Here is a 9,568-nt window from a genome sequence, read left to right on the forward strand (position 1 = left end):
GAACAGTATATTTTCATGAGAGGTCGATTTGGCTACATACAGTATGTATATGCTCTCCTCTCAATAAATAGAACATTTTAAATCATAATGAAGTTCACAAACAAACATTCCCATAGTACGATTTGCCTTTAAACCCAAACAACTTCAAAAACATGAAACATTCACAGTCAATTTGACGTGGTTTTACTTTATAACACATAAAACACAAACCAAAATACAACCGAATTCGCCCTTCTCATGTAATACAAACTGTCATGTCACAAACAAATAGGTCAAACAAGAAGTAATGTACAGTACAATTAGTAGTCCCATACTACTGCCATTTACACAAACTTTATACAAAAAACTTCAAAACTTCACGCTCACAGCAACAGTAATGTACAGTACAAGTAGCCCTATACACCTGCTATTTACACAAACTTTATACAAAAAACTTCAAAACGTCACGCTCACAGCAACAGTAATGTACAGTACAAGTAGTCATATACTACTGCTATTTACACAAACTTTATACAAAAAACATCAAAACTTCACGCTCAGACTGTCAGAGCAACACAACAAACATATTAAACTAAAAACAGATCACGCTAATACAAAACAAACTACTCCGGCGAGTCATCACATCTCTAGCTAGACGAAGGGACTGCGCTATCTGCAATGTCTACAATAGAAGAAACGTTGCATTCGTCGTCAAAAGAGAACTGAAGGCATTCCTCAAAAAGAAGATGCTCTTCAATAGCTTCCTCTTTGTCCATTAATGATGTTATATTCCGTCGTTTTAAATAGTCCACCAGAGTACAGTGTCCGACAGTCAATGTATAATCTGCGCCGTCATCATTTTTCACTTTTAAAGTTCCGCGTAATACTTTTGAAAATGCCCCCGATTTCTGCAGCATCCTGCAGCTCTGGCATCGTGCAAACCTGCTCTGGCTGTCCCAAGTATCCTGCCGGCTTCCACACAGGGCACACTTCAGGCTTGCCTTAATCTCAGCTCCACATATGGAAGCCTTCACCGTCACAACCGATTCCTCTTCTTGTACAGCGTCCGCGTCTCCCACATCCAAATCGCAGATCTTCTCAATCATGCTCTCTACGGTTGTTGTTAGTTCCACTTTCCCTTCAAAAACTCTAGTCGAAAGCTCCGTAAAGACGTAAGATGAGTCAACCTCCACGTCATGGATCAGTCTCTCCCAAACGCAAAGACTCATCTGGGCAGTTCCATCAAAGACTGTGAATCTCTTCACCTCTTTGTCGCTGCCTCTAATGCTTACAGTTTTCTGCAATGACGCTGCCACGACCTTGGCTTTCACCAAAGGCACCTATAGGAATGAACACCAGTCATTACTTTTCTAAACTTCTCATCCAGAAATAGCGAAATTTTACAAAAGGTGTACATTGTCATTGCAAACTTATTCTTAAACGCACCTTCTTGCCTGCCGGCAGAGCTGTGACATCAACCAGTGTCTGCCTAACGGGTGCTGCAGGTTTCCGAAAAGGAAACGTCACCTTCGTTACAGACAGCTCGGTCAACTGGTTCCCCATCACGTCGAAGTCAGACGTGCCTTTAAAACCTACCAAAAAAAAAAAACCCAACAGACATTAATACATACTCAGTAACAACCATGTCCTGGAAAACTGTGCTCTGTAAAGCAATACTTACTCAAAGCCTTTCTGACATGTGTCAGGCGTATTGCCGTGCCATTATCTGAAGCTTGGCTGAACAGCGCACGCTTTCTCGGACTGAAGATGGTCACATCGTGAAATTCTTCACGTCCAGTCTGTAGTACAGCATTAAAAAAACCTCTGTTTTTAGTGGTGAATTTTAATGCTGAGATAGAGTGGATATAGCCACTGACTACGTCTGTGTCCATCCTCATTTTCTTCGCTGGAGTCTCCATGTCGAAAAAGCAATTAGAAAAACATGCAAAACACCCCAATATATATACTGCTGGGACATGCCATTAACCTCCCCTTATTACACGACTCTCTGGAATGCTTGATTCTGATTGGTCAGGTGAGACATTTGCAGGTTTGTTCTTTTCAAATAATAACCGCTCTTTTCAAATAATAACCGCTCCAAAGTAATAACGCATAGCCGCTACTACTTGTATGTTTAAAATGTTAGTCACGTCGTACTATATCGTTTCGCCGAAAGATAAAAATGTTAATTTAAAACAAATATGCCAAGAAAATGTTTCAAATTCATATTCATATATTGTCTCGTGTAGAGTTAATGTTGTCTACACTGACTATAATTTATGTTTTTGTATTTGGGTACATATGTTTGTTCCTTATTTTATTTTTCCTTATTTATATAATTCTCTATGTCCGACATGGGGACTGCACCTAATTTAGTTGTACTTGTTACAATGACAATAAAGTTATTCTGATATTCATGTCCAGTTTTTTTCCTTATGTGGCAAGTAGCCATGTAATAAACTGGATAATGTACAGGCAGCCGGTAATTATCGCGAAATAAGCCCCGACAGTGTGATACAAGAAGCGGAGAGTCTTGTATCACACTGAAGGGGCTTATTTCGCGATAATTACTGGCTGCCTGTACATTATCCCTTACTTACACGGCTACTTGCCACATAAGGAAAAAAACTGGACATGAATATGAATTTGAAACATTGGCGTCGGGTCCTGATCACACGGTCGGGGCTTATTTCGCGATAACTACCGGCTGCCTGTACATTATCCCGCTTATTACACGACTCTCTGGAATGCTTGATTCTGATTGGTCAGTTGAGACATTTGCAGGTTCGTTCTTTTCAAATAATAACCGCTCTTTTCAAATAATAACCGCTCCAAAGTAATAACCCCTAGCCGCTACTACTTGTATGTTTAAAATGTTAGTCACGTTGTACTAATTATCGCGAAATAAGCCCCTTCAGTGTGATACAAGAAGCGGAGGGTCTTGTATCACACTGAAGGGGCTTATTTCGCGATAACTACCGGCTGCCTGTACATTATCCCTTACTTACACGGCTACTTGCCACATAAGGAAAAAAACTGGACATGAATATGAATTTGAAACATTGGCGTCGGGTCCTGATCACACTGTCGGGGCTTATTTCGCGATAACTACCGGCTGCCTGTACATTATCCAGTTTATTACACGGCTACTTGCCACATAAGGAAAAAAACTGGACATGAATATCAGAATAACTTTATTGTCATTGTGACAAGTACAATGAAATTAGGTGCAGTCCCCATGTCGGACATAGAAAATTATATAAATAAGGAAAAATAAAATAAGGAACAAACATATGTACCCAAATACAAAAACATAAATTATAGTCAGTGTAGACAACATTAACTCTACACGAGACAATATATGAATATGAATTTGAAACATTTTCTTGGCATATTTGTTTTAAATTAACATTTTTATCTTTCCGCGAAACGATATAGTACGACGTGACTAACATTTTAAACATACAAGTAGTAGCGGCTATGCATTATTACTTTGGAGCGGTTATTATTTGAAAAGAGCGGTTATTATTTGAAAAGAACGAACCTGCAAATGTCTCAACTGACCAATCAGAATCAAGCATTCCAGAGAGTCGTGTAATAAGCGGGATAATGTACAGGCAGCCGGTAGTTATCGCGAAATAAGCCCCTTCAGTATGATACAAGACTCTCCGCTTCTTGTATCACACTGTCGGGGCTTATTTCGCGATAATTACCGGCTGCCTGTACATTATCCAGTTTATTACACGGCTACTTGCCACATAAGGAAAAAAACTGGACATGAATATCAGAATAACTTTATTGTCATTGTAACAAGTACAACTAAATTAGGTGCAGTCCCCATGTCGGACATAGAGAATTATATAAATAAGGAAAAATAAAATAAGGAACAAACATATGTACCCAAATACAAAAACATAAATTATAGTCAGTGTAGACAACATTAACTCTACACGAGACAATATATGAATATGAATTTGAAACATTTTCTTGGCATATTTGTTTTAAATTAACATTTTTATCTTTCGGCGAAACGATATAGTACGATGTGACTAACATTTTAAACATACAAGTAGTAGCGGCTATGCGTTATTACTTTGGAGCGGTTATTATTTGAAAAGAGCGGTTATTATTTGAAAAGAACAAACCTGCAAATGTCTCACCTGACCAATCAGAATCAAGCATTCCAGAGAGTCGTGTAATAAGGGGAGGTTAATGGCATGTCCCAGCAGTATATATATTGGGGTGTTTTGCATGTTTTTCTAATTGCTTTTTCGACATGGAGACTCCAGCGAAGAAAATGAGGATGGACACAGACGTAGTCAGTGGCTATATCCACTCTATCTCAGCATTAAAATTCACCACTAAAAACAGAGGTTTTTTTAATGCTGTACTACAGACTGGACGTGAAGAATTTCACGATGTGACCATCTTCAGTCCGAGAAAGCGTGCGCTGTTCAGCCAAGCTTCAGATAATGGCACGGCAATACGCCTGACACATGTCAGAAAGGCTTTGAGTAAGTATTGCTTTACAGAGCACAGTTTTCCAGGACATGGTTGTTACTGAGTATGTATTAATGTCTGTTGGGTTTTTTTTTTTTGGTAGGTTTTAAAGGCACGTCTGACTTCGACGTGATGGGGAACCAGTTGACCGAGCTGTCTGTAACGAAGGTGACGTTTCCTTTTCGGAAACCTGCAGCACCCGTTAGGCAGACACTGGTTGATGTCACAGCTCTGCCGGCAGGCAAGAAGGTGCGTTTAAGAATAAGTTTGCAATGACAATGTACACCTTTTGTAAAATTTCGCTATTTCTGGATGAGAAGTTTAGAAAAGTAATGACTGGTGTTCATTCCTATAGGTGCCTTTGGTGAAAGCCAAGGTCGTGGCAGCGTCATTGCAGAAAACTGTAAGCATTAGAGGCAGCGACAAAGAGGTGAAGAGATTCACAGTCTTTGATGGAACTGCCCAGATGAGTCTTTGCGTTTGGGAGAGACTGATCCATGACGTGGAGGTTGACTCATCTTACGTCTTTACGGAGCTTTCGACTAGAGTTTTTGAAGGGAAAGTGGAACTAACAACAACCGTAGAGAGCATGATTGAGAAGATCTGCGATTTGGATGTGGGAGACGCGGACGCTGTACAAGAAGAGGAATCGGTTGTGACGGTGAAGGCTTCCATATGTGGAGCTGAGATTAAGGCAAGCCTGAAGTGTGCCCTGTGTGGAAGCCGGCAGGATACTTGGGACAGCCAGAGCAGGTTTGCACGATGCCAGAGCTGCAGGATGCTGCAGAAATCGGGGGCATTTTCAAAAGTATTACGCGGAACTTTAAAAGTGAAAAATGATGACGGCGCAGATTATACATTGACTGTCGGACACTGTACTCTGGTGGACTATTTAAAACGACGGAATATAACATCATTAATGGACAAAGAGGAAGCTATTGAAGAGCATCTTCTTTTTGAGGAATGCCTTCAGTTCTCTTTTGACGACGAATGCAACGTTTCTTCTATTGTAGACATTGCAGATAGCGCAGTCCCTTCGTCTAGCTAGAGATGTGATGACTCGCCGGAGTAGTTTGTTTTGTATTAGCGTGTTCTGTTTTTAGTTTAATATGTTTGTTGTGTTGCTCTGACAGTCTGAGCGTGAAGTTTTGAGGTTTTTTGTATAAAGTTTGTGTAAATAGCAGTAGTATATGACTACTTGTACTGTACATTACTGTTGCTGTGAGCGTGACGTTTTGAAGTTTTTTGTATAAAGTTTGTGTAAATAGCAGGTGTATAGGGCTACTTGTACTGTACATTACTGTTGCTGTGAGCGTGAAGTTTTGAAGTTTTTTGTATAAAGTTTGTGTAAATGGCAGTAGTATGGGACTACTAATTGTACTGTACATTACTTCTTGTTTGACCTATTTATTTGTGACATGACAGTTTGTATTACATGAGAAGGGCGAATTCGGTTGTATTTTGGTTTGTGTTTTATGTGTTATAAAGTAAAACCACGTCAAATTGACTGTGAATGTTTCATGTTTTTGAAGTTGTTTGGGTTTAAAGGCAAATCGTACTATGGGAATGTTTGTTTGTGAACTTCATTATGATTTAAAATGTTCTATTTATTGAGAGGAGAGCATATACATACTGTATGTAGCCAAATCGACCTCTCATGAAAATATACTGTTCATTTGTATAGCGCATTTTCATAACATTAAATTGTGTCAAAGCCCGCATTTTCTGAGCTAATGAACAGTGCAGGCGATTTGCTTAATTGTATTTTGTTAGACTACACTTATTACAAGCTTGCCAAATATGTTAGTTTCACAGTCTAATATATCAGAAAATGTTTGTAGTTTAGAATATGTAATTACAACATATTGACACACATTTGCCGACAGGGGGACGTGTTTTTACGGTTCTAATTGGCTGCCGTACTGTACGTGACCGCTTCCAGGTGTCCGCTATACAAGGCTTGTATTTTAGATTTTGCTGCTGGCGTTGCAAGAGGTAAGTGTATTTGTAATATTGTCTGACGGCAGATCTTTTTAACTGTAGTTTGTTTACGATTTGGTGTTTTCTGTTTTTAGATGGTTTAAGTTGTGCTAAGGTTTCTTTAGTATCATTCTCAGTTCAGTCTTGGTTTTACAAAAGCAATTAATAATCGCTGGGAAGCGTTTATTAAATACGCGTGTCTGTCGTACAAATCGATTGTAGGTTTGCGACCGAAACTAAACGCATAATGCAGTCCAGTTTTAATGTTTTAGATAGGCGTACCTCAGTTTTAAATAAATAAACTTTATTTTCGTTTACTAACATTTAGCCCGGACTGCCTACAATAAGACATGTTATCGGGTTAAGCAAAAACGAAGCATTCTGAAACAGCCAGGCGATGTTTGAAATCTTGATGTTTTGAATCCTTCTGTGTTATTAAAATTCGATTAGTAGTTATTGTTTACAACAAGGGATTTACCGCAAACGGACGCAAATGATTGCTTTTTGGTCAGTGTCGGAGTTGTACTTTATTACTTTTTTAATTGGGTTATCATATGCTCTTTGTCAGCCGAAGGTGTTTTTAGTTGTATGTTAAAGGTTTGCTGCTATATGCTTTAAGAGCTAAGTCTGTGGAATTTATTAATTTAGACTAAACTAACTTCATAAAGGGATAAGCTGGTTAAGCATTAATTCGGCATATCGGCGAAGACGCCTTTCTCTTGTTTAAGCTCAGTAGACATTCGCCGACAGGGGGATGTGTTTTTACGGTTCTGATTGGCTGCCGTACGTGACCACATTCCCCCGCCACAGCAAGGCTTGTCTTTTTGATTTTGCTGGTCGCGTTGCAAGAGGTAAGAATATATGTAATATTGTCTGACGACATATCTTTTTAATTGTAGTTTGTTGACGACTTGCTGTTTTCTGTTTTTAGATGGTTTAAGTTATGCTAAGGTTTTTTTTAGTATCATTCTCAGTTCGGTCTTTGTTTTATAAAAGCAATTAATAATCGCTGGGAAGCATTTATTAAATACGCGTGTCTGTCGTACAAATCGACTGTAGGTTTGCGACCGAAACTAGACGCATAATGCAGTCCAGTTTTAACGTTTTAGTAGTTTTAGAGCGCCTGTTATTACTTAGGTATTATCTGCGGTTTAATTGACTATAGGCCTACTCGGTGAAGACTAAAAAGCGGACAAACAGTGAAATATAGCCATGAATATAAATAGTTTTACGAACGGCTGGGGTCAGTTTCAGAAAGCAGCATTTCCTCTTTCGCTGGATTGCTTGTTGTTGGATTTTAGATAGGCGTACCTCAGTTTTAAATAAATAAACTTTATTTTCGTTTACTAACATTTAGCCCGGACTGCCTACAATAAGACATGTTATCGGGTTAAGCAAAAACGAAGCATTCTGAAACAGCCAGGCGATGTTTGAATCCTTCTGTGTTATTAAAATTCGATTAGTAGTTATTGTTTACAACAAGGGATTTACCGCAAACGGCACGCAAATGATTGCTTTTTGGTCAGTGTCGGAGTTGTACTTTATTACTTTTTTAATTGGGTTATCTAGGGTGACCAGATAATCCATGTCAGGGAGGACACATTGAGCTAGGACAGGATTTGTAAAATACCATTTAAATTAAAAGGACCTGGATCTCAGTTAAGCACCGAATTCTTGCTGTGTGCTGATTGATCAGTCTCCTATAATCATGCATATGCCACTAATGTTAATGTGTAACAGCTGGATGAGTTTTTCAATCAAACCAGTCAAAGCACAAGAAGAAGTGAGCTATTTAGCCAAACACAGGTGCCTTTCAGTTTTAAAGTAGTTTGTAAAACCTGGAGTAGCTTAAAGTGTCCTCCCTGACATGGATTATCTGGTCAGCCTAGGTTATCATATGCTCTTTGTCAGCCGAAGGTGTTTTTAGTTGTATGTTAAAGGTTTGCTGCTATATGCTTTAAGAGCTAAGTCTGTTGAATTTATTAATTTAGACTAAACTAACTTCATAAAGGGATAAACTGGTTAAGCATTAATTCGGCTTATTACATGGCTCTCTGGAATGCTTGATTCTGATTGGTCAGTTGAGACATTTGCAGGTTCGTTCTTTTCAAATAACCTCTCCAAAGTAATAACGCATGGTCACGTGGTACTATATCGTTTCGCGGAAGGGTAAAAATGCTAATTTAAAACAAATATGCCAATAAAATGTTTCAAATTTATATTGATGTCCAGGTTTTTTCCTTATGTGACAAATAGCTGTGTAATAAGCGGTATAATGTACAGGCAGCCGGTAGTCATCGCGAAATAAGCCCCTTCAGTGTGATACAAGGCCCTCCGCTTCGCGTCGGGTCCTGATCACACTGTCGGGGCTTATTTCTGCGATAACTACCGGCTGACTGTACATTATCCCTTACATAGCGGCGAAGACGCCTTTCTGTGGCGGACATTTTGTTTGTGCTCAGTAGACATTCGCCAAAAGGGGGACATGTTTTTACGGTTCTGATTGGCTGCCGTACGTGACCGCTTTCCGGTGTCCGCCATTGCAAGGCTTGTCTTTTAGATTTTGCTGCTGGCATTGCAAGAGGTAAGAATATCTGTAATATTGTCTGACGGCACATCTTTTTAATTGTAGTTTGTTGACGATTTGCTGTTTTCTGTTTTTAGATGGTTTAAGTTATGCTAATGTTTTTTTAGTATCATTCTCATTTAGGTCTTGGTTTTATAAAAGCAATTAATAATCGCTGGGAAGCAGCCACACCAGCCGCAATAATCGCTGGCCACCAGCCACACCCAAACCATACAGGTGCCATGGCCATTTCAATCAGACAGCTATATCTCAGGCATGCCTCAGCCAATCATCACCAAACTTTAATATGTCGTGTAGGATAGTACTCCGGAAGGGCCGTCCAAATTTGGTGCCGATCGGTCAAACGGGGGCGCTACAACCACTGTCCATATATTTCTAAGACCCACCTTAGCAAATTAAGCTGAAATGTCCTTATTTCTCATAAAACCTTGAAAGAAGTGTTACCTTTCCCTTCACCTGAGTCTATATTTTTTATTTGCTTTAATTTTTCACCAATTTGCCTCATAGAACATTATCAGACTT

The 9,568-nt window shown here is 39.2% G+C and overlaps 2 protein-coding genes across 2 annotated transcripts; one reads left to right on the forward strand and one right to left on the reverse strand.

Moving 5' to 3' along the window:
* Positions 1-167: 167 nt before the first annotated feature.
* LOC140586434 (uncharacterized) lies at positions 168-2,442 on the reverse strand. Its single transcript, XM_072708272.1, has 3 exons — positions 1,661-2,442; positions 1,426-1,571; positions 168-1,319 (listed from the first exon to the last, which is right to left on the reverse strand). The coding sequence occupies exons 1-3, from the start codon at positions 1,896-1,898 to the stop codon at positions 627-629; spliced, it is 1,077 nt and encodes a 358-aa protein (XP_072564373.1). The 5' UTR covers positions 1,899-2,442; the 3' UTR covers positions 168-626.
* A 1,232-nt stretch (positions 2,443-3,674) lies between these two features.
* On the forward strand, positions 3,675-5,993 carry LOC140586439 (uncharacterized). Its single transcript, XM_072708277.1, has 3 exons — positions 3,675-4,493; positions 4,583-4,728; positions 4,835-5,993. The coding sequence occupies exons 1-3, from the start codon at positions 4,256-4,258 to the stop codon at positions 5,525-5,527; spliced, it is 1,077 nt and encodes a 358-aa protein (XP_072564378.1). The 5' UTR covers positions 3,675-4,255; the 3' UTR covers positions 5,528-5,993.
* Positions 5,994-9,568: the final 3,575 nt, after the last annotated feature.

This window comes from Paramormyrops kingsleyae, unplaced genomic scaffold (genome assembly GCF_048594095.1).
Source record: "Paramormyrops kingsleyae isolate MSU_618 unplaced genomic scaffold, PKINGS_0.4 ups60, whole genome shotgun sequence".
NCBI lineage: Eukaryota > Metazoa > Chordata > Actinopteri > Osteoglossiformes > Mormyridae > Paramormyrops > Paramormyrops kingsleyae.

Coding starts and splice junctions, on each gene's coding strand:
- LOC140586434 (XM_072708272.1), bottom strand. CDS start 1,898: ATGGAGACTCCAGCGAAGAAAATGAGGATGGACACAGACGTAGTCAGT. Junction 1,572..1,660: donor ACATGTCAGAAAGGCTTTGA/GTAAGTATTGCT, acceptor TTTTTTTGGTAG/GTTTTAAAGGCACGTCTGAC. Junction 1,320..1,425: donor CTCTGCCGGCAGGCAAGAAG/GTGCGTTTAAGA, acceptor TCATTCCTATAG/GTGCCTTTGGTGAAAGCCAA.
- LOC140586439 (XM_072708277.1), top strand. CDS start 4,256: ATGGAGACTCCAGCGAAGAAAATGAGGATGGACACAGACGTAGTCAGT. Junction 4,494..4,582: donor ACATGTCAGAAAGGCTTTGA/GTAAGTATTGCT, acceptor TTTTTTTGGTAG/GTTTTAAAGGCACGTCTGAC. Junction 4,729..4,834: donor CTCTGCCGGCAGGCAAGAAG/GTGCGTTTAAGA, acceptor TCATTCCTATAG/GTGCCTTTGGTGAAAGCCAA.